General features: G+C 41.2%; 1 protein-coding gene across 1 annotated transcript in view; it reads left to right on the top strand.

The window, feature by feature from the left end:
- Nucleotides 1-2,978: 2,978 nt before the first annotated feature.
- The window catches only part of LOC141009049 (contactin-associated protein-like 4), a 71,123-nt gene continuing 49,433 nt past the window's right edge, over nucleotides 2,979-24,668 (top strand). The window contains exons 1-2 of the mRNA XM_073481458.1: nucleotides 2,979-3,063; nucleotides 22,914-23,024. Of these exons, the coding sequence (XP_073337559.1) occupies nucleotides 2,979-3,063; nucleotides 22,914-23,024 (196 nt within the window). The remainder of the gene's footprint in view (nucleotides 3,064-22,913; nucleotides 23,025-24,668) is intronic.

The following is a 24,668-nucleotide window of genomic DNA, read 5'->3' as shown; positions in this document are numbered from 1 at the left end:
CATAATCTCTTTCTTCTCTCTGCAGAACTGAGATATTTACACAGTATTGTGCGTGAAAACCCAATTTAGAAAAGAAATTACATCTCTCACCTTCCCATTGTGTGACAGTTTTCAAATGGCTGCGGAGTGATTGTGTCAGATGTAGAAAAAAAACTATCCTTTGAAAAGGATACATATCGTCAGTCCTCTTTTCTATGTCTTTGTGCGTAATCACAAAGGCTGGAGGTGGTGAAAAAATGAAAGTTTCTTTTTCCACTGAGATTCTTCCATTACTCCATTATTTCCCTCATTTTAATTTATTCCAAAGATTAATGGACTTAAATTCTCATAAATAATGTTGGATTTAAATTTATTTTGTTATCAGGACAACACATACCATTAACATTTCTGTAAATGTGCAAGCTAATTTTCAGCTGCAGTCCTTTGGTAAAATGTTCTAAAAACAACAAAGTGACCAAGTTTAATTATTTATTTGTCATTTTACAACACAGGGTTGCATAATAAGATGCAACTTACAGATACATCATGGTACACACACACAGAACATTGATACAAACATTTTAATCACTAGCAGAATAAAAGAAAGAAAAGAAAAATGACGACATGATAACAAAATCAGCATGCACAGTTACAGCTGTGCAAATCATGCAGAGCCACAGGAGTGAAAGATTGATGCAAAAATACAATAACCAGTGGTAGTATGCCAAGCAAAGCAGTACAAATAGTTGAGGAGTTGTTAAAACAGTAATATCAAACATGAAAGCCATGCAGCATAAGTCATTGGAGTGAAAAACCACCATGATGAAAGAATAATAATATTAATAGTAATACATTTATGTATATAGCACTTATCTCAACAAGGTTACAAAGTCCTTCACATATAATACAGGTTAAAATAAGATTATGGGCCACCATACACGAACAAATAGAAAGTAAAACAGACTATCAGTCTGAATGCAAACTGCTGAGGGTCCAGGTTGCTGGTATGTTTCCTTTTATGTGCTCTAGGAGTCAGTTTTACATACAGGGCTGCAGTCGTTCAGACAAATTGCAGACTTTTCAAGTACAAGGACAATGGTGGCTGTCTTAATGCAGGCGAAGAGACTCTCCTGTGAGACTGAATGTTAAATACTGTATGTCAAAATAAAATCGACTCACTGATTGACACGTTTCAGTCCAGGGATGTTATCAGGTCCAGCAGCTTTACTCAGAAAGGTTTTCCAATAAAAATATGTTTTAAGCAACGACTTAAAAACAGGTAGTGTGTAGCCAGCCTAATCTCATTGGGCAGGGTAGTCCAGCGCCTTGGAGCTCTGATGGCAAAAAGCCCAGTTGCCCTTGGTCACTAGCCTTGACCTAGGTTAGTCTAGCAAAGGTATGTTAGATGATCTTAGGTTGCAATTTCAGAACATATGGAGTCAATATTTCTATAATGTAACTGGGGGCCAGACCACGTTGGGCTTTAAAAGTTGTTAACAGAATCTTAAAATCAATCCTAGATTTAAATTTGGGTTTCAGAGTGCAGCGGTGCCACTGTCACATTCTTTCTGGAAGGCCAATTACTCCTTAAATCAATGCCTCCTCATACCTGAATAGACTGAATAGGTTGATTGTCAGCATCTCCCAAAATGACATACCAAAAACTACATGACCGTTGCAGCGTAACAGCAACACGAGTTCTGGACCTTGTACGGTAGGTTTAGGAAAACATTGTCATTTGGCTGAAAATCACATCATTACTTCTGTAACTTCCGTTACTTCACTATGTTAGCAAGTTAAAAATACCTTAACTGGTTACACACTGTACATGAACAGTCTCCTGAATGAAAGTCCAACGCTTGTTTATCCTGACTGTCTTCAGCTGTAGTAATTAGTGCAGCCGCTAGAGGTCGCCAACATAAATTGATATGGGCCGTAATAAGCTGCTTTCTTAGTCAATCTTTATTGTTGTTTGTCTGATGAGGACAGGCTCTTTTAAATACAATGCAATTTCCACTTCAAAGGTCCAAAAGTGCCTAAAAACTGTCACGGGTTGCAATTCTAGTCAGTTTAAAGAACTTGGAAGGCGTGGGGGACTTTCCTGCTTCTGTCTTAGCCTGATAATGCTTTCTGTACAGTATTCATTATCGTAACATTTTATCTGCTTTTTGGCCAGGTATTGGAAAGGAGATATTAATCTCAGTTTTACTCAAAATAAAGGGAAAAAAGGACGAGACATAGTCATAGATGAGACTAGATGTCTTTCCCTGGAAGGGGGAAAATTTTGTTAAATCTTCACATTTATGTATGAGATGAGAAGATGAGATACAGCGACAATACAGAGAATTCTACCTATAATTACATTCTCAACTTTTAATTCTTGTATCCTCTCTCAGTGGGATGCCTTCAATTGATTAGAAGTGACTCACTGTGCAGGGGATCCCTTGCGTGACCAGCGGACCTGAACTGCTGCATTACATGATGACAAATAGACTGTGAGCAGCAGCCCGGAGCTTAATGGGACCTGAGATGACTCTTTCTCAAACGTTGTCGGAGCAGAATAGTGTAGCCTGCAGAGAGTTTTCTGCTGAAGGATTTTGGCAGAGGACAGGGTCTTTAAGTCCTATGAGTGACTAAAGTACCTGGAGCTGTGACAGTAGTAAAGGCTCTCTCTCTCTCTCTCTCTCTCTCTCTCTCTCTCTCTCTCTGTCTCTCTCTCTCTCTCTCGCTGTCTCTCTTTTTCCCTCTCTCTCTCTTCCTTCCCCTCACTCTGCAGGGTGCAGCCGAACAGAGAGTAGCCTCTTGCCTTCGCTGTCATCGCTGTGAAGCCAGGTGGATGTTGTTGAGCGCCGTGGACGCACAAGTGCATAATTCATCAGGGATCTAGAAAGCGTAAGAGTGTGGAGGAGGAGGAGTGGAGTGGAGTTAAGAGGAGAGGAGAGGCAGAGTATCTCTCTCCTTCACCGGCGGGCTTTTCTGCAGCATCCTTCCACTTCATCATGGATCTCTGGAGTAAAAAAGTCCTGGGAATTATTACACAGGTCCTCCTGACACTTATCAGCTCACACTGGGCAACAAGAGGAGGTGAGTAGAGTCAGATTTTTTGTTTTGGGTGATAGTAGAGATCAGATGTTGGGTTGTTGATCTGATGCTGAGTACTGATCAGTTTACATCTCAAATATTTGAAAAAGCTTTGCTCTTTTGTCTTCTGCAGAAAGAAAGTAGGCAGGGGTTACTGATCATACAGGCAATTTCTCCCTCTATGTAAAAACTTAGTTTTTACTGTAGTTGTGCATGTTGGAGATGAACTAAAGCAAAAAAGTCTTCTTGAAAGGCATCTTAATTTGGGGATTTCTAACAAGGACAGCAACATCTGGTTTCTTTTCAAACATTTTATGCAGGGATTGCCATGTACTGGTCTTCTATGGGGCACTGGGATATAGTGTGCAGGTCGGGAAGGTGAATGAGAAACACTTTCCTCTCACTCAGCCTATTAAAGGTCAAAAAGGTAAGAAAGTTGATTTTTGAGTCTCATTCGTACCTGGACAAAGACTGACGCTTTGGGATGACCTGACCAACAGTCTCAAAGCAACAGTATTTGATGAGTTTGGAAAGGGACTCTAAAATCAACTTACTTACGAATTGGACCTTTAAACAGTTGCCCTTGAGCAAGGCACTCAAGTCACAACCACTCCATTGGAGCTGCACTGGCTGCAGAAGTCTATGGTGGCACTTTGAAGAATGACTCCATGAATGTAAAGTAGCGCATCATTTTTATCAGTGTAGGTTTTGGTAATTTAATCATTCATATTTTTTTTCCTCTCAGAGGTTTTGATGACAAAATACATTCAGTGTTGATAATAGAGATGGAAATGAGGAGAGAGACTGTAGTCAAAAGCAAACTTGAGACAAAAATAGTCAATTTTCATGTTACCTTCCTCTGTCAAATTGATTTTCGTCTAATTGTCTTTTGTGGTGCTATGTTTCATACGCCTTCAAGGGCTTGTTTTGTTTGCGTGTTTGTTCTTTTTAAAATTTAATTTCTCAGTCATTTTCTGGCTTTAAATAATTTCACATTTGTATCTACTTTCTCTGCCTGAGAAACAAAAGCCCATAACACAATCTTTGCTGCATTTTGGATACTGTTCATGCACTGTGTTGATGGAAATGTCAACAGGGGAATCATTTCACTGAGGAGCTGTTTACATGTGCCAGACACTGGCAGGCTAGCAACAATCCTGCTAAGACAGCCCATTAAAGTGGCAGTCACATAATAGTAAATAATGGTCTCTAATACGGCTGATGCTGTAAAAAAGAGTCAAAATGTCTGTGCAACAGCAAGTTGGTTCAGAATGCAAACTGCTAAGGGTCCAAATTGCTGGTACATTTCCTTTTGTGTGCTGGGGAATCATTTTCACACACAGAGCTGCAGTCTTTTTAGGTACAAGGACAATGGTGGCTGTCTTAATGCAGGCGAAGACACTCTCCTGTGAGACTGAATGTTTACTGTAAATACTGTATGTCAAAATAACATCGACTCACTGATTGACACGTTTTAGTCCAGGGATGTTATCAGGTCCAGTAGCTTTACTCAAATTTAGCAGGATTTTTCTCACATCTGCTGTAGATGCAGACAGTGACTGGTCCTCTGGTCCTCAAAGAGAGTAGACTCTTCGTTAAAGAGATCATAGTGAGCATCAGATGTGTGAAGCAAGATGGGACTGTACTCTAGCCTGTCATGTTCTGGATCTCCTGCCACATTCTTGGTGCTGTTGGTAATCAGCTCTCTCTTCAGTCTCTGCTGATGTCTGTGCTTTTCTGCCTTGATATCAGCTTTCAGTCTTGCTCTGGTGATGTTTTATGCTTCCTTGTAACCGGACCTAAAGGCAGATTTTAAGTTTTCACTGATGGTTTGAAAGGATTCAATGTGGACAGAGCGGGCACAGACTGATAGATGGTAGACATTACATTGTGAGGTTTATATTTCCCTTGACAGACAACATCTTCTGGAGAGGGACACAGTGATATTATGGGCTTTGAAAGAGTAAAATAAAGTAGATAAAGAGATTTCTTTGCCCTGAAGTAAATAGTTTGGACTCAGCCAACTGCGGTAACCTAAAGAAAAGAAAACGCAGCTGTCTTTCAAATCAATAAGAAGTGCTTGAAACCTTTTTTGCCCTCTGAGAGAGCAAACACACAGTTCATCATCCATTTAATAATCTCTCCGATGCCCAGACCTCTCTCCACGCGACGTTGTGTTAGTGCTGAGCCAGTGCCATGGGCAAGGTCTGACTCAAGCTATTTGTCAGAGTGAACAAAAGAGGTAAAACTGTCATGAGAGGGCAGATGTTTCTGTTTCTGCAGCCGGTCACACTGACCCTGCTCTGCACTGAAGCTGCAGTGTACAAAGGGAAACAGTGGGTGGAGTTACTACATTCTGTGGGATGGTGTTTGAGCCGTATGATGGATGATGAGTCTGTCACGAGCAGTTTAGTTTTCTTCATAAAGATTCCTAAAGAAAGGAAATGTACAACACCTACTCATGTGAAGTTTTTCTGCAGAATTGTCCATTATTGGTATTCTTGTTGAGCAACAGAGTATTATAGCCAGTATTATGGCTTTGCACCGTACAATGACGTACAAACTTTCAAGTGATGCAGAATAATGAATAGTAACTTATGGCCATTAGAATTCATAATGTTGCTGACGTGCCACCTCGACCCAATCACTAGAATAAATGTCTGCTAAGTACTGTTTCTTTATGTTGCAACTTTTGGGTTGATTAGGTTCAATTTTCTATTTCTCTTGTCATAACGCTGTGCTTATACTCTACTCAGATTTAGACACAAAATCCACTTGGTTAGGGTGAGAAAACGTTATGATTTGGCTTAAAAGACCTGTTTCTGTCAGCACAAAAAAGCCTGGAGGTGGTCCCACTTCCTGTGAAAAATATACAGGTTTTGGTTGCCAATAAAAAAGCTGGAGATGGTCCGCCTTCCCATGAAAAACACCTGGTTTAGTTGCCACAAATATGCCTGGAGACGGTCAGACTGATAGCCACTAAAACGACTGGAAATGTCCCCACAGACTCGAACTCTGGTCGTCCGTTTGGCAGCCTTGTAGAAACGCTACCACCACCACCTGATGTGAAAGTCCACTAATAAGTATATAACATGACTTTCCACTGAAAATAGTAGGATGGTGCAGAACAACCAATTATATGAACATATAATGCTATTTTCACTGGGGCTTATCCATATTTAGTACCTTTTATTATATGAAGTTTTGGAAAGAATTGTGAAAAAGCCCAGATAACAATAAGTAAATATACTGTATTATAGTAATAAAAATGAATCTAAATTAAACTGCTCATGAAATAGGCCGAGCCTTTGCTGATAACCTCATTATAAACCAAGTAATCACATTAGAGACACCTACACAGGGTTTAATTAGAGCTGACATTTAACAGAAACATCTGTGGAGGAGGCCCTCTGTAACAAAGAAAAGTCATGCATCAATAATAACGGAGGTGAGGAGAGGGGAGGGGCTGGGGATTGAGAGCATCTTGAAATTTCAAAAGGGGGGGTTGTGTACCGTGCTGGAACAGCAGTTGGCAGAGCAATCGTGGACACTAACTGTGAAACTCAGCTGGCAGAATCCGAAATCTAAGAGGCTAATTGGATGTGTAGGGGAATGTCTGTAACCTCTCACTGCAGGTAAGAAGCAGAAAGTTGCTGCAACTAATTTATTAAAACACTTTCCGACAGATATATACCGCCTAGCAATACATTACTGAGCTAAGTGGCACAGCTCAGGAATAAATTCAGCTTTAACTATCAGCAACAGCAGAACTTTGTCGTAATGTGCATCATCAATCAAAAGAATGCTCATTGAGTCATACAGGGCATGTCTCTGAGTTAAATACACAACATGTAGGCTAGGTGATATCTGAAATCTAATGAGACACATAAAGTTTACCATTTGTAGGTATTTGTCTCCCTCGATCAAAGTTACCCGCATGAAAACACAGAGCGAATTTGCATCTTCAATTCAGTCTATGTTAATAATTTGTGTGCATTAAATGTTGACTTGTGTTCTGAAGTGCTTTGAGTGGTCAGTGAGACTAGAAAAGATCCATATAAATACAGTCTTACCATTTACCACAAATTAAATAACAAGTGAGACAGGACATAATCAATCAAACCGTCTGTACACACCCACACAGTACTGAGGAGGTGAACTGCGGATGTGCCGGTCCACTAAATGTTTACGTGATTAGCAAGTTTCATATTATTCTGACGGCATAAAGTACACTTTTTGATATTGAAGTTTTAAGTCAGATATTTTCTAAATCATCTGGCCTTTAAATGGCCACTTTTTTTGTGGTGGGTGTGCTCTTTAAAATGAAAAGTTGAGTTCTTTCACCACGCAGAATTGGTCTCCAAATTGTGTGAACCTAGAAGGTCCAGCTGTGAAATCATAGCCACTTATCTCCTCCAATTATCTGCATAATGCTGCCTTGAATGCATAAGCGATAAGGAGAAAGGCTCCTCACAGCTGACATACAGAGAAACGCTTCAGATGAGGCAAAGTGTGCGTCCAGGCTGCCGTCTGTCTGGAAGAAAATTCACACACGAGTTCAAGCACAATAATAAGACGAAAGTGACTTTTCGTTGTGTCTCTCCAGTGTGGTTGCACAAGTCCTCCGTGGGATTGTTATCTCTTCTCTCAGCTGATTTGGAGTCAGCGGAGTGTGCGTTTTAATCGCAGCCTGATGGCAGATAATACGGCTGCTCTCTGAACCCGTGTGTCTGTGCATATGTGCAGGTTTGTGTGTGTGAACATGATGTGAGGAGAGCAAGTGAATGCTAAGCAGCGCCGCAGCAGTAGTGTGTGTGTGTGTGTGTGCGCACATACTGCCTAGTGTGATTCTGTGTGTGCATGTTGTGTCCAGATAACGAATGATTCGACACTCACAGTCACCAGATGTTCTCGAGTTAATACTAATGTGTCGGTGCTGCATCCGTAGAGACGAAACAGAGGAACTGTTGTCTTCTGTCACTTCAGAGTCAGCTGATTTTGTCCCTGAGCTGTGTGAAGGTGGGAATCATCGCCTTTAGCTGTTGATTCTGGTGTGTTTAGTTATTCAGCAAGAGACTAAGTGATGGAAGTATTTTTACCAAATTCTTAAACAGCATCAATATTCTCCCCTTCAAGCTGCCTGATACAAACACAATGTTGTGCTATCAGACTGGCAGTGTTTTAAACGTAAAAATTAAACTCAAATTATCAACAGAATGTGATGAAATAATGTTAGATTTCAGCCAAAAGGGACCCAATCACAAGACACCATGGCAGGCATGCTGAAAAGCAGATAGTGAGCTTTAAAGACGTAACGCTGAATCCACAAAAACAAGGCAATAAAATGCTGTCAACAAAACAAGAAGACTGCAAAAACTGGTTGACAAACATGAAAATACAGACAAACTGACAATACAGTGGGACTAATTAGCAAATGAAACACAGGTGAACAGGAAAAAAGGCGGGAAAAAGATAAAGACAGGAAGTGTCAAACGAAACATGCCAAATGTGGATAAAACCTACAAAATGGGACTGGAAACAACGAAACAAAAACTCCGAACCATGACAAAGTACAGTTGACGTTATGGCAAAGATGTCTTTGTATTGTGTTGCAGAGACATCTTTCAAAACTAGCATGCTAACCAGCTAGCCGTGGCCCGTCAAGTCTCGTAATACCACTTTGCTCCTCGAGAGGCGATAGTGAGTCACTGTGGCGTCCAGTCTGCCCTCAGTCCAACATGAGAGGATGAGGAATTAGCCACTTCAAACCACCTGCTCCTAGCAAGAAACCACATTTGATGGCAAGAAGTGAAGTGATAGAAATAGAGGAAAAGCAAGAGTTTCAATATTGGTGTTGCTTTTCCAATAAAGTTTAATGCTGGACTCGCAATATTTCTTCTAAAACTGGGAGGTAAACAGCAGCAAATGTCGGCTATTTAGCTTTTACTCAAGAAGGTAGCCAGTTGGATAACTTTACTGACAACGGTTTGCTCACACTAAAAGAAGAACAGCTGTTTTTGTCCTTTGCGCATGATGAACACTGATTGAAGGAGTCAAAGTCAAACTGACCCATTTTAACATGAAACTACTGCCATGTCTGCAATCCTTTCATCAAGGGGAAAAGTGTCTCTCATTTTTTATGAATGAAGCACATTAATTTCACGACATCTGCATAATTTTGAGGCCTGGTCAAGAGCACCTTGACAGAAACCATGTTGGAACAGCAGCCTCATCTCTGAGTAAGTAAGTACAGTAATCCAGGCTCAGGCTCTCACCAATCTGAAGTGGTCTCGAGCAAAACTTTGAATCTCCAGCAGCACTGCAGCTGTGTGGTCGATCCGTGCCTCTTTTAGGTGGGAACAAATCAATAAACTATCACATCATTCCATTATTATTCACCTGAACATGCAGCCTTGCAGAAATGAGCTTGCATCAGTTGGAGGAGACTGTGGGGCAATATTGAGAGTGTGTGATTATTAAAGGATAATAAAAGCGCTTTAAATTTGTGCCAATCATCCAGATTCTATCCCTCCCGGAAGGTTCCTGAACTCAGAGAGCAGAGCTCCACATTTTTTAGGAGATCATTTTGCTGTCATTCATGTTTTTTTCAAATCCATCCCTGTGATCATGAAGCTTTAATTTCATTTAGTTTGAACTTGCTGTGCCTGAGATGAGTTGTGTGTTTTCATGTCGTGCTTCCTGTCAATCACCGCTCAGAGGGAGAAACGGAGGTCTCAGCTGGGTAAAAAAGAAAATCTAATCTTGCATCTATGATGACATCTGTGTCTTCTTCTTTTGGCCTCCTCCTTTATTTTCAAGTTTGACTTGTCATCCCAGAATTTATATTTTAGAAATGTTGCCTTCATTCTGGAAATACTAGGACTTTAAAACTGGATGGAAACAGAAGCAAATTTTGGTTTCTAACTCCAGACTTAGGTTTATTTCTATACACATCAATCATTCTTGGACTGGAGACTAAGATTCCCACTAAGAATTCAACATTTTTTCAATCAGCTGGATCTTGACTGGAACATAAACTTGCGGATATTACATATAATTTTGGTGTACGTGTTGTGTATTTCCTCACAAAACCTCATCCGTCCTCATGATTCATGAGAAGCTGAAGTTTGTGACAGCGGAGATGAGAAAAAGTGAGAGGAAGCTGAGGTGAAACCCCGTCTCATATTTCTTCTTTAGTGTCATTTATGAAAATGTGTGTTCAGAGAAGAGAAGCCATGAATGCCACCTGATGAAGTCAAGGCTGCATTGTGGCAGCGGCGGCCGTCGGGGTAAACTTGTAACCGTCAGTCAGGAATCTAGATTTATTAACCCAAGGATAAGCAGTTAAGTGATGAAACTGAAGCCTGCAGTCCATCCATCTGCGTTTGTGACGCATTGATATTTGCTGAAGGCCAGTCCCACTAGAGCTCCGGCTCTCTAAACACACACTCATTCATCACACGGCTCTGTCAACACCTGAGATGACTTGTAGTTGGTCCAAAAATCTGTCAAACTCGGCTAAGGTCACGGTGCTCTGTCACTCCGGGTCCTGCTTTGGACTTAATAAAAGCAACACTGGCTGTAGGTGCAGAAGTCAGTAGAGTTACAGATTCAAACCCTCGTGGAGGAAAGTTTGACGTTTTCCTTACATTATTATTATTAAAATGAATTAATTATAGGAGGAGGAGGAAAAGATGATGATACAATGATATGATGAACATAGTGAGAATATGATGCTTATGTTGATGATGAAGAGGATGAAGTTGCTTTGAGTAGTAGATGGAGGTTACGAAAATAAGAACTGAAAGGAAGAAGAAGAAGCCATGAAGAACAGGAGGGGGAAGAAGAAGAAGAAGAAGAAGAAGAAGAAGAAAGTAAAAGATGACGAACTGAAGGAAGAAGAAGAAGAATAGAAAGAACTTGTGGAAGAAGAAGAGAAGAGGATGAGGAAAAAGAAGAAAAGGAAGAACAGGAGAAGGAAACTTAACAACTGGAGGAAGAAGTAAGTAAATAAAAGAAGAAGAAGAAGAAGAACTGGAGGAAGAAGATGAACTGTAGGAAGAAGAAGAGGAAGAACTGGAGGAAGAAGATGAACTGTAGGAAGAAGAAGAAGAAGAACTGGAGGAAGAAGATGAACTGTAGGAGGAAGAAGAGGAAGAACTGGAAGAAGAAGAACTGGAGGAAGAAGATGAACTGGAGGAAGAAGAAGAAGAAGAAGAAGAAGAAGAAGAAGAAGAAGAAGAACTGGAGGAAGAAGATGAACTGTAGGAAGAAGAAGAAGAAGAACTGGAGGAAGAAGATGAACTGTAGGAGGAAGAAGAGGAAGAACTGGAAGAAGAAGAAGAAGAAGAAGAAGAAGAAGAAGAAGAAGAAGAACTGGAGGAAGAAGATGAACTGTAGGAAGAAGAAGAAGAAGAACTGGAGGAAGAAGATGAACTGTAGGAGGAAGAAGAGGAAGAACTGGAAGAAGAAGAAGAAGAAGAAGAAGAAGAAGAAGAAGAAGAAGAAGAACTGGAGGAAGAAGATGAACTGTAGGAGGAAGAACTGGAAGAAGAAGAAGAAGAAGAAGAAGAACTGGAGGAAGGAGATGAACTGTAGGAAGAAGAAGAAGAAGAAGAAGAAGAAGAAGAAGAAGAAGAACTGGAGGAAGAAGATGAACTGTAGGAAGAAGAAGAAGAAGAACTGGAGGAAGAAGATGAACTGTAGGAGGAAGAAGAGGAAGAACTGGAAGAAGAAGAAGAAGAAGAAGAACTGGAGGAAGAAGATGAACTGTAGGAGGAAGAACTGGAAGAAGAAGAAGAAGAAGAAGAAGAAGAACTGGAGGAAGGAGATGAACTGTAGGAAGAAGAAGAAGAAGAAGAAGAAGAAGAAGAAGAAGAAGAACTGGAGGAAGGAGATGAACTGTAGGAAGAAGAAGAAGAAGAAGAAGAAGAAGAACTGGAGGAAGAAGATGAACTGTAGGAGGAAGAACTGGAAGAAGAAGAAGAACTGGAGGAAGAAGATGAACTGTAGGAGGAAGAACTGGAAGAAGAAGAAGAACTGGAGGAAGAAGATGAACTGTAGGAGGAAGAAGAGGAAGAACTGGAAGAAGAAGAACTGGAGGAAGAAGATGAACTGTAGGAAGAAGAAGAAGAAGAAGAAGAAGAAGAAGAAGAACTGGAGGAAGAAGATGAACTGTAGGAGGAAGAAGAAGAAGAAGAAGAAGAAGAAGAACTATTTAAGTAAGTAAAAGAAGAAGAAGAGGCGGAGGACGAGGAGAAAGAAGAGTTAAATACGATGAGTAAGAACAGGAAGGGGAAACGTATTAGGAAGAAGAAGAAGAGGAAATAGTTGAATCCTAAGGAGAAGAAGAGAAAGTAAAGGAAGATAATGAAGAAAAGTGGTGGAGGAGAAGAAATAGTACAAAGAGGGAAAAGTGTAACAAACATTGCCCTGAAATCATTGTCAGTGTGCGAACACACAGCTGAAATGTGACTGAATATCTCTGTTCCTTCATTAGTTACACACACCACACACACACAGTCTCTGCAACTGAGGTCAGTGTTGTTCATATATTTCTGGTTGTGTCGGGTGTTTTAAATCGACTTTACGGTGCTTGAAAAGACGTCGATGACAGTCGAGGGCTATTTTCTACACGTTTCTGAATAACAGCCAATTTGGTGCATTCAGAATTCAACAGACAACCACTCTGTTATTCAGTAGTTGCCCGAATCTACTTCTGAGGCATCTGGAGGAGTCTTGGGCATAATTCAACAAAACACGTACATGCTGAAGCCGTCTTCCATATTCCTTTAGACTGTAAATTGCCATCTGTTCTCTCTCACACTCCACGCTGCCACGAGGGATAATTAGATTAGATGCAGCGTCTTGGTAAATGTAAGAGCAGGAGAAATGTCATTGGTATGAAAGCTCGTAGCTGACATTGAACGCCACAGGACTAGGCTGAGTCGAAGCCAAAACTTTAAGATTGCAACCGAGATAAGGTACCTGATGAGCAAGTTAATGACTGAATGAGTTAATGAGGTGGAAGAGGGAGCTCAGAATGAGGAGAGCACACCTGCAGTTCCTCCAGTAGCAAAGTGTTTCTGAAACTTTCTCCTCACCTCATTTTTATGGCACTTCGGGTCAGGGTCAGGTACAGAACAGCAGTCCTGCAGCTGGCGGGGATTCAATGACGAATCCACAACTCTCACCTGCTGCGGCCCCAGCAGACCGACGATACCGGTGCATTTTGTCACATTTATCACGACTCCTATCATCTCAGTCGTTGCTGGGATTCTCATCCTCCTCTTGATCGTGCATACTAAGGAGAAAACTCTCAGGAGAAAACAACTCAGGATTGTTTGTAATGATCATAAAATCTGTCAAAGCGCTGACAGCGATGGCTGCAATGCACTGAGATGATTAAGCATCAAAGCTTCCCCTCCATTATTGAAATATTGAGAAATATATCTGTCTTTCCAAATTAGTTCTTCACATCATCCAGGTCAGAAAAACACGACATCAATGATGACAAACCACAGTCAGTCACACAGTGTGTTACCTGGATGCAGAGGTATAACAGAAACCTAATTAATTCAAGTCAAACGTGATTAAAATTCTGGAGGGATTTTTCAGAAACTTCGTACTGAAACACTTCTCCAAGAGCTGAACTGTACTCATAACTATTTCAAGAAAAGTGTCTGTGTCACCGTCATTGCTTCCATGTAAATTTTCTCTCTGCTCCACAGCGGGAAATGTTGTTAAATATGCATAGGCTAAGCTTTGAATATTTATAAAAGTGTTATGCTGAGCTCAAACAAACTGCAACACAAACAGCCAGAATGTCTAAACAGTAATTAGGATATTAAGCTGTTTAAGGAAGTTGTGATTTTTGATAAATATCATTAAATGGTTTCATCATTGTTGTCAATCATGTTTCATTTACATACTGATTTTTAAGAGCGTTTGGGTTCAGGGGACCTCACTGCTTGCAGGACTTTTGCCCGTGCCGAGTCACATCTTGCCTCGCTGATTTGTGTTTTCATTATCGGTTTAAGCATGCCGAGTTGGGTTAGGGTTGGGCTGCCGTGACGTCTTGTGACGGTCGCAAGCCCGAGACGATCCCCCTTCATCCCTTCAAACAAGCGTGTGTTGTGATTGACGGTGTCTGTGCAGGAGACCAGATGAGAAAGTCTCTCAGTAGTTTTGTAGCTTCTAAATGAATCTTTTTAGTTTCTCTCCTGTGTCCCTGACTGTACTTTCTGATGTCAACTTTATTTAACTGTTTCATCATGTTCGTGTTCAGCTGTTCAGCAGAGAGTCGTATTAAGTTACTGCTGGTGAACACCCAACATTTCCTGGTTCGTGCTGCTTCTTAATAAAAGCTCATAAATGGCTAATTACTATGAAAACTTTAATAAGAAATGAAAGGTGTTCATCACTGAATTAGCGGAGCTGTGTTAGCGGGTGCTCTCTGTTAAGACTGTGGGGCGGAAGAGTATTAAAAGCTGCTTCATAGACCACTATTCAAGACAGGCCTGTCGTCAGTTTAAAGGCAGTTTAAACCAAACTGACATCTAAGTACTAGCAGAGTCGAAGACCGACTGTTGTGTCGCCTCACTTCTCCAATGTTTCGACCAGAAAGCACTCGAACACACCGCAAAGACTACAGCCGACACCCAACAATCTGTATGTCTCTATACCTCTGATATAAAAATCGCTGTTGTGACTAAGCAGCATTTTTTGACACCATTCATGCTAATATAGCCGCTTCTAATAGAGAATATGTCTGAAAATAAGTTACAAACGGCGCTGGTCGAAGAGTCAGTGGAGAAAAATGAGGAGGAACAGCTCTAAATGGGTGAAATCATGGATACAACAGCGACAGGCTCGAGGGGCTTTCCCTTTCTCTTTCAGTTTCCCTTTACGTGCACTGATCCACTCAGATGAAAAGCCAATCAGAGTGATTTCTCTCACAAACAAGCCTCTGCCTATTCTACATGCTGAATTGGCCAAATAGCCTCCAACAAATCCTGTCCAGTGCCAACGGTGCGGGATACACCGCCGGCAAGACCACTGACACTCACTCAAATGCAAATCCCTGCACTGGGCTGATGTGCCAAGTCAAACCAAGACAAAATGAGCCAGCACTTGTATGGAAATGGCCCCTGGGTGTAATATAGAGGCAGCAGGGTGAAGTTTTAGCAGTCTGGGTTCGGTCCGTCGTGTCAGCAGACCTCTTAAAAAATCTGTGTGACACTGAACGCCTGCGTGCTCCAGAAGTGCTGATCACTAGCTTAGTCTGCACGCTAGATCTCCCTGAAATACTGCTTCAGAGATCAAAAGTTCAACGCAGAAGGAGGAGATTGTAATTATGAGTGCAGAACTTTTCAACAGGTGAGAATGTTTTAACGTTTCCTGGGTGCAGAGGCTCTAACACGAAGCCATAATGAAGTGTGACTGCAGCTCCGGTGTTGGCAGTGAAATGAGGCGCTGACCTCCACGACGCTGGATGTTAATGTTTATGTATAATTTAGGCTGCTGCAGTGCCGGTGAAGGCTAAATGAGTGCATGTGGCGTGCGTTGTACAAAACCTGGATGGTACATGGACCAGATGGCTTCAACAGCATGGCTACAGAGGTGTCGTCTTTACCATACTGTTGTTCTCATTCGTCTGTTGGTGCACCGGTGCACTTTTTTTTCCTTACTGATGCTTTTAACATTGTTTTGCATTGATTCGATGAAATGAAAGAGCCTGAAGACTTTTTTCTAGTTAAGTAAAATGTGTTTGAAATGAGAAAAAGTCACCTGCTGTGACAAAATATCACGTTCTTGTTCATATTGTTAATTAGCTGCGAGCTATTCTGACAAAATAAAGACAAATAATACACTGCATTCAGTGTTTTGATGGGTTTAATGTTTTTTAAATCACGGATATTAAATAGAGATTTTTTTGTTATTGTTGTTTTGAACCCTTTATTCCCTCATCACTCCACTATAAAAGCTTGTTCAAGGGTGCAATGTCATTTGTATTTTTTCCTGCCAGGGCGCCGATTAAAGTCTGTAACTTTCTCTTCGTGAGCCAGATTCTCTAACCTTTCCAACACCGCAGCTGTGAGGCTTTCAGTTCTCTGCCTGTGTAGATGAAAGGTAAATCTGGCAAAATCAGAGCGAAAAGGAGTTGCGGCAGATTGCTGCACTTCTTTGTATTCAAAAGACTAGAAGAATCTGTAAAGTAGATGTGTTGAAGAAAAACAGCAGGAAAAAACAGTTCGGAAAGTGGCTGCAAGCTTTGTGCTTGTAAATGTTTGAATCTTTCCTGCTGCTTCAGAAGAGAAGTACAGCTGCAGAGACTCTTGACATGCTGCCACAAGCGGTTCTAAAACGAGAAAGGTGTCGAACAGAAATCCCTCACTGCTCGTGCTCCCCAAGGTGCCGCTATGCTTTTGCTACGCCCTTGTCCTAAATTAAATGTGGGTGGGGCGGTAACTACACTTAGGACATGCATCAGTGAACGCAACAGCAGCACCATCAGACTTCTGACTCGGCTGTTGCTTTCACGGTGTTAGAAATTCTCCACCATACAGAGGGTCAGCGCCCTCTCGCCAGGGGAGGAGACTACAAACAGCCCAGTGGATTTTTAATCTGTGTTAGACATATAGAGAGGGATGGAACCAGGAACTTGAGCTTGTATGTTTTTTTACTCTCTGTGTGGTCTCTAAGTGTTGATGAGCTTTTGCAAAGTATTTTTTGTGTGTTTGGAGCAAAAGAAAGGACATTTTCTAAACATCTGCTTGTCTGATTATAGTATTTTTGTTGATACCCTGCAAGAAATTCTGTAACTGTGTCTGTTGGGCGTCATGCACAACAGATATGTCCAAGGTTGTCCGCGTCAAGGGCTTTGAACCATACTGACACTTGTACAAGTGTTTATCAACTGACTTTCACATCGGGAGGTGGAGGGGATGATGGTGGAGTGACAGGCAACGAGGCTGCCAAAGGGGTGACGGCAATTTGAGTCTGCGTTTCAGCATTTGTAAGCGTGACATCACTGAATAGTTTGAAGGTGACGTGGACACATTTGCAGCTGTGTTTTTGGTGCCAGGACGGGTGTTTTTAAGGAGACTTCGGGACATTTCCAGCCTTGTTTGTATTTTAAGCCAGACCATGAGGTTTTCCTAAACCTAACCAAGTGTTTTTGTGCCACAGCCTGTCTACCTGGGGGAAAAGGAAAATTGAACCCAAACAAACACAAAGTAGAAACAAACAACACAAGAATCAGCTTGAACGTATTTGTCGTTTTGCAGAAAAGTACTTAGCTTACTTTTATTCTTGCCATTGGGTTGCATTCCAACATGGTATTCAACCTAAAAAGCTTCTGCAGTGAGCTCCTTTATCTAAAATAATGTTAAATTGCATGATTAGTTTTGAAAAATATAACTAAATATATTTCCAGGATCATCTTGTGTATGTACTGCATATATACTGTGCATGTTACACTAACTGCATATTGAGCTGACTGACATTTTCTGACTGGATAAGCTTCAGAAGGCCAGAATCACAGGTGTATTTATGACTGGCAGGTAAAAGGCTCCAAACATAGCTCAGTAAATGTTCAGCGTTTCCCACAAGTTAGAAGTGACTTGTGATGGCATGTGACACAGCATCTTTCTCTGAGTTAGGGTGGACGGCTTCGCTCGGAGTGCTTTCAGGCACTCAGAATGTTACGCAGGACAGAAATGACATGTCAGAAATTTAAAATGTAATGTAAGTGTACATTGAATGCATGATTTATGCTGCTCTCTCGCTCTCTCTTTCTCATTTTATCCTTACATTACATTTACATTTTAATGCCTGCTTCACTGGCAGGGGAAAGTGCATGCATTTAATTACTGTATTCATAACTTCAGATTGCTGAGAGTTGAAACACATTAAGAATAAATCCATTTTAAGAACAAATGTACAAATTCAATCGGAAGGTAGATCAGCCTTGGCTCCTTCTTCGTCACTGAGGATGAGCAGGTTTGTTAAAAGATCACTGCGCTTCTTGGTTGCAGGATTATGGTCCTTGGTGTGATTACTGTGCTCAGAGATGCATGGCTTAATGTTATCACTGTGAAAAGATGCAGATGTGTCCAGGGTCCTTGAAGAGCTCTGAACCTGTACATCTCCCGACTGCTGTTGTTTATCGAAGTGGACGAAGATGCTCATCAGCTTGATTTAATCATGAATGTTGTGGATACTGTGCTATTGCATTAGCTGCATTGTATTCAGATGGAGAGATATGTGGATGAGAGGATGTATGAGAGGGCAGCTGTGAAGCTCACTCTGCTGGGTGTGAGAGCTGAACGTGGGAAAGACTAATGATTCACAGTACAGGGCAAAGGCTGTCAGGATAACACTCCTTTAGCAGTGATATCACTCTGTGTGCCTCCGAAATGCTTCTGCAGTGTGTTAAGTGTGTTAAAACAGGCACACTGTGAATGTGACAAATTACAAAGCTAGAAGTGCCTAAAAATACCAAAAGTCAAGGAAAAAAACAGAGTAGGAGCCAAGAGCTGTAACCAGCAGTGTTGTGGCTTTCACAACAGACTGTGAAGAGAAACTATAAAAGCAGAGCCTTAGTCTTCCTTGGTCTTCACGTAGTCTTCAAAGTGTCTTCAAAGCTGTGAGGTGGGTTTTGGCTCATTATCCTGCTGCAGTCTGAACGCTTCTCCACAGAGATCAAACCAGAGGGTGGAGCGTGTCTCTGAAGAATGGAGTGGTGCTCCACAGTAGGCAAAACACCCCCAGATTTGAAAAATTGTCACCATCACGTTTAGGGTTGATTTGATGCACTGTGGTATCATTCTGTCTCCTTACATACACCCTCCTGTTACTGCCACAAATCTCTAACCTGGATCCATCAGTAAATAGGACTTTTTTCCAGTCATCCCCTGGGAAATCCTGGTATTCTTAGCTCACCTCAAGGCACGTTTCCTCTTCTGAGAAGTGGATTAGAAACTGCTCCTCGTCCTTAAAGACCACTACAGGGGCGGTCTCTTTTCTCTAAGGGAACTAAGCTTGATGTATGATCATGATGGTGCCTCCACTTTGGGTCCACCTGAGCGTGGTTTGGATACAACCGATCTAGTTTCTGTAAACCCTGAGAAACCTTGAGTCTCACCAAGATTTGAGGCTGGGAAGGTCCTCTTTGATGGAATAACAATTTGACTTCTGACACTCTCATTTACTTTCTGAATCCTCTAACTTTCTGATTATTATGGGATGGCTGTAGCTCAGGAGGTAGAGCGGTCGTCCACCAATTGGAGGGTTGGTGGTTCGTTCCTGGCCCCTGCAAGGCTGCGTGTGGAAGTGTCCTTAGGCAAGATACTGAACCCCAGTTTGCTCCTGATGGCTCTTCCATATGTGTTTTTTTGAATGGATGAATGCTGACTTGTGTTGTAAAGCACTTTGAGTTAGTAAAATTAATACAAAAGCTAGTGGAAAAGCAGCTTTTCATGGATTTTTCAGTCTAAAGTAAGTGTAAAATGTCTTTAAAGATACAACAAATTGTGTAATGTTTTGTAAAAACCATCAAAATGTCTTATTAAAGACATGTTTAAGCAGTGTGATCAATGAGATGCGTCGTCAGCGCACGCAGGGGGTAGAAAACAAACCAGAATGACTGTGAGCTTATGAAGAGATGAACGTAGGGAGTTGTTTTTCTGCCTTTCAACTACATGAATCACGAAAGCAATGAGTGGAAAATGTTCATTTCACAAGTAGGGAATTGTCAGATTTAGCTGGTGGCTCCAGTGATGTGGTCAGAGCTCTGCATTTTAATAAGGTATTTGAGGGTTTTGCACTGAAACTGCAGGAAGGAATGTCTGTTTTAAGGTACGACAGCTCACACTGTTCAAGGCTGTTGAATAAAGAGTGCAAACGTTTGTTAAACTCTGTGGTCGGTCAGTTTAACAAGCTTCCGTGTGACTTGACAGCGTATAGAGGTGCAGACTGATGACTTTGGATGGGAAATGCATCATGTTATTGCACTTACAAGTTATAGAAAAAAAAGAGGAGGTATGAATAAGTCTCTTTTCAAGACCATGTGTGGCTGATCAATAATATCTATTAAACCCTGTATAAGTGAAGCTTTTCCTGTATACAATGCAATCATCTTTTTCCAAGTGCCACAGCAGGATGTCCATACTAATGTTACAGATATTATAACTGAAATGAATCTGACTGTGCTTTTCTGTGCAACAGTCGACTGCAGGAAATTTCATGCTGATTTGATCATTATCGCTGCTAATAGCTGCCATTTCTCACTCAAATATGTATCATGAAAGCTGACAGATGCCTATCAAAGCTGGCATGGTGCGATAAAGAAAGAAAGGAACATATTTTGAAATGTAAGAAGAGTATTACTGACAAATTCACCTCTGAAAAAGCACACACACAAAAAACGACATTTTAAAGCTGGCTAATATCAAAACTGAAAGGTAATCTCTCATGTCAGAATATTTAGGCTTGACACAGTGCAAGGAAGACTCCAGCAAAGCCTCTGGGATAAGTCAGAAAGATTGAGTATCTTAACATTTCTCAGGGTGTCTGTCACTATATTCAGGGTCAGGGTTGAGCCGTTGGGGGTCCAGCTTGTACTCAGAATTTACGTCCACTTCCTGCTGATGTGTCAGGGGATTTTGTGCTCCGCTGGTTGCTGTCAGCAACCCAATCTCAAGTGAAGAAAACTGTGTTTTGTGCTTCATTTTCTGTCATCCACATGAACTTCTCTTTAGTGGTCTCCTGCAATTTCTTCTGCAGCTGCGAGCCGCTGAACCAGAAGGAGGTCCAGCCCGTGAGGTTCATAAAATAATTTCTGGGTCAAAATATACGGTAATTTATGGTTTCTACGGTGATAGTCTTTTTCTATTCTGCGAGTTAATGTGTCTGGCTGTGTGTAGTAATTATTGAAGCAACCTTAACCACTGAAAGTGAAAAGAAGGTCAGCCATGTGGTTGTTGGCTGTAAGAGTCTAATGGTTTCAGTGTTGGGCTATTCAATTTATCTTGAGTGGGGTCATATCTCTGTGCCAGTGTTGTGAATTCACCCATAACATTTCCATGCACGGAAAATGACTTTTTATGAGAGGCACAGATAAAACTTTGATATCTGATGCATGAAAACTATTTATCTTCCTTCCTCTTTATATGAAGTGAAGACTCACACAGACATTGATAAGCAGTTTGCAACCATTACTTGCATAATTCAATCTTTTCTGGGATAAACTTCCCACACTGTGAGACTTGAGTTAGTAGTTAAGGCAAAATACTTTACTTGGTGTTGAAAAGGACAGTGTGTTGTCTTTGATTGTGCAGGATCATGTAGTTGGTCGGCAGGGCTGCCTCTTAGGTTTTACTTGGGAACATCTGGGCCTCGTTTGGACCTATGAACTCCAGCACATCCTATTTCAACTCACATCAGCTCACTGACACCAGAATTTACTATGATCCACATCACATCGTTTTGCGATTTATTTACAACTGTGTAAATAAATCAGTTAGCCGAAGTGCATTTTGGTGTCTCCCCTTTATTTGATATGGGCCTTCGTGCGCAAAACAAATGTGCTCTTTTAGCTCCATTGCTACAGGCGGAGATGAGTAACAGTGGTAAAAAATGAAACCTCAAACAATAGGTGTATATTCCAGGCGGCCAGGGGGGACACAAAGTTTCTCCTACCCTCTGCCTCTCAATGGTTTGATGACTGTATTTTATTTTATTTTATTTATTTTTTGCTGATAAAGGTGTGTCAGATGGCATCTTGGCTCATGGGAAAAAAAGATTTACTGCAAAGAAACAATGGAGAACAATGAACACAACCAAAACTTTAACTTTAAAACATGTTTCTCTGCAGAAGTTTCATTTTCAGAGGACGGCTATGGGAAACCTTTCAAGTATCGACTCTGCATTTTATAATCAAATATCCTCTTTGTTACACAGAGTTGTTCCCCTGCGTCATCTGCAACAATATGTTTTTATTTGGAGATGAAGGGCACAGATGTTGCTGGATATTAACATAAAAAGTACGATGCTATGGACTCAAAGCGGCATCTGTGTGCTCAAGCTTTTACTAATGTCCTAGAACACTGTACATAAATATGTCAGTTCTTTATAGACTCAGTGATTAATGTCTTTATCCCATGACCGTTAAGTTATTGTAGCACTCTCTAACTATGTAGCACTGTGTAAACAACATACAACAAGAAAGAACAAACCCCAGTAACTCCCATGAAAGAGAGACCAAAGTCAAAGTCTTTATTTAAGTTCCCGCGACAGGCAGAAATCCAATAATGAAGCAGCGAGGCCAAGTCTGATTAAATCTCGACTAAACAAAGTAAAGACAGCTCAAGATCCTTCATTAATATAATCTCACCGAGAGATATCGCAGCTCTGAGAGGTATTTGGACTCTCAGGGACAGAGGCAGTCAGTTGAAAAGAGGGAAAATGTGTTTGTGCGTCAGCGTTATGAAGTCTATAAAGATCAGGGTGTGTATTATATGTACAGCCTCCTTTGACATCACTGATCAACTCCAATGGCCAGTTTATGTAATGAATGAGTCTGCTCTGTCAGACAGTTAGGACACGATGTAAAGTAAAGACTCATTATAGTCAAAAAGCTGTTAACATCAGGCTGATATAAGGCCTAATAATTAAGGGTTTGGGCTCCATTAATCTCTTTTTCAGCACTGAAATCGAAGAATGCGTTCTCAGTGTGAGATGTATGAGGGTGGAAGGAGAAAACACAACGGTCCAACGCCAGCGGTAACTTGTGTTCTGTGAATTATGTCATGATTTTAAATCGCCTCTTCCCTCTGTTCTGTGATTCACAGAGGTTTGTCACAGTCCGCTGGTATCTAATCTTCTGCCATCGTCCTTCAGAAGCTCCTCACACTTGTCCGGCAGCCATGGGCCAGGATTTGCTAAGCTGAACAGGAGAGAAGGTGAGTCTCTTAATGTTTTTTCTCCTTATTAAATGTGTGTGGTGTAGAGGACTCTCCCCATACTGGTCGACTGAAAGATGATGACCAGTTGGTTTGGTTGAATCTTTCTTAAGCTGCATTTAGATCAAAGTCTGTGAAATATATCAGCATGGTGTGGAATACTTCAGGGCTTCCCCTGGAAACCCACAGTGAGCCTGTGTCTCAGTGATGCCTTATTGTTGCATTTTTACTGAATTGCAAATCAATGTTTGTACAAAGAGTCCCAAAATATGGCCTCAGTTATTATTCCATTTCTGGTTCTTTGTTCTTTGTATCAGGCACCTGTTATAACACTGTATGTAAGTCTTTACCAACAGGACACTTAGCTGTTGGTGGGTTTTCATACCAAAATACTTCGATTTCTGTCCTGAGTTGCTGGAGAAGCTTTAAAATGCACCGTAAAAAAGCTTGCAAAGAGCTTGAATTTGAACATGTAAAAGGTGGAGAAGCCCTGAGGCTACTGTAACGTCCCAGTATGAAACTACACAGAAAACCCCAGTCGACAGAATAAATGTTGGCAATGTACGTTTCTGCAAATGTGGTTACGTTTCTTTAGGTTCAGTTTTCAATGATCATGGTCTGGTTAGGTTTAGGCACAAAAAACATTTGGTTAGGGTTAGGAAAAGATCATGTTTTTGGCTTAAAATATCTGTTTTGGTCATCATAAACACAGCTTGAGATGTCACAAGGTCTCCTTATAAACAGCCCGTTTTTTCACCATAAACACAGCTGGAGATTTCCCAACTTGCCGTCTAAAAGACCAGTTTTTTGTCGCCACAAACAGGACTGGAAATTGTCCCATTTTTCCTTACAGCTAGCCAGTGGTTTCCATCTTAGAAATGTTTAAACAGAGTCTCGAACTGGCTTCTCTCTTTATTGCTTTGCTGCGGAGACATCTGAACCAGGAAATTGTGAAAAGACTCTGAGCCATGCTGGAAGTGCGTGATGATCACAGTCATGTCGCCGAGCCACATCTGGCTCACCTGCTGGACAAGAGTCGGGTTAACCGCCAACATTTTATTCTGTTGTAGAGTCAAAGATGCGGGTGAAACGGGTCTTCCCCAGCTTTATTTATAGATTCAGAATCACCCAAAAGAACTGTAGCCTTCCACTTCAGGTGCTTCAATAATGCAGTTTAGAGTGGTGGACATGCATGGCCCAAACACACCGCGGCTGCAGCTGTTCTTCGACCAGATTTTCTCACTTCCAAACCGAAGATACCTCCATCACATACCGTGTTTAAAGATGTAGAAAAATTAAGAATAACCATTTCATCATGATAATTAAATGATCATAAAGGGACTGAATGTCACCGTTAATAAAGCACAGGAGGTCTCTCCGTCCTATAACACAGCGTGATCTTTCAACAACTCCATCTCCTCCTCAGTTATTCTCCCCGTAGGCCTGTTCACATATAAAATTTAGCAGTTTAACATCAATAACTCATCGCTGTGTTCCTTTCTTCTTTTCTACTCTCTGTTCTTTATTTTATTTTTTACCCCCCAGTGTTTTAGCCGGTTGTGCAGATAAAACCAGCTGTAAAAGGAGGCTTCCCTCTGTTTCTGTTCTGATGTATTGCAGCAACACCGCTCACCTCATGATTCA

This window comes from Pagrus major, chromosome 15 (genome assembly GCF_040436345.1).
Source record: "Pagrus major chromosome 15, Pma_NU_1.0".
Lineage (NCBI taxonomy): Eukaryota > Metazoa > Chordata > Actinopteri > Spariformes > Sparidae > Pagrus > Pagrus major.
Note: the sequence above shows the minus strand (reverse complement) of the source record. Positions and strands in the feature narration are given on the sequence as shown.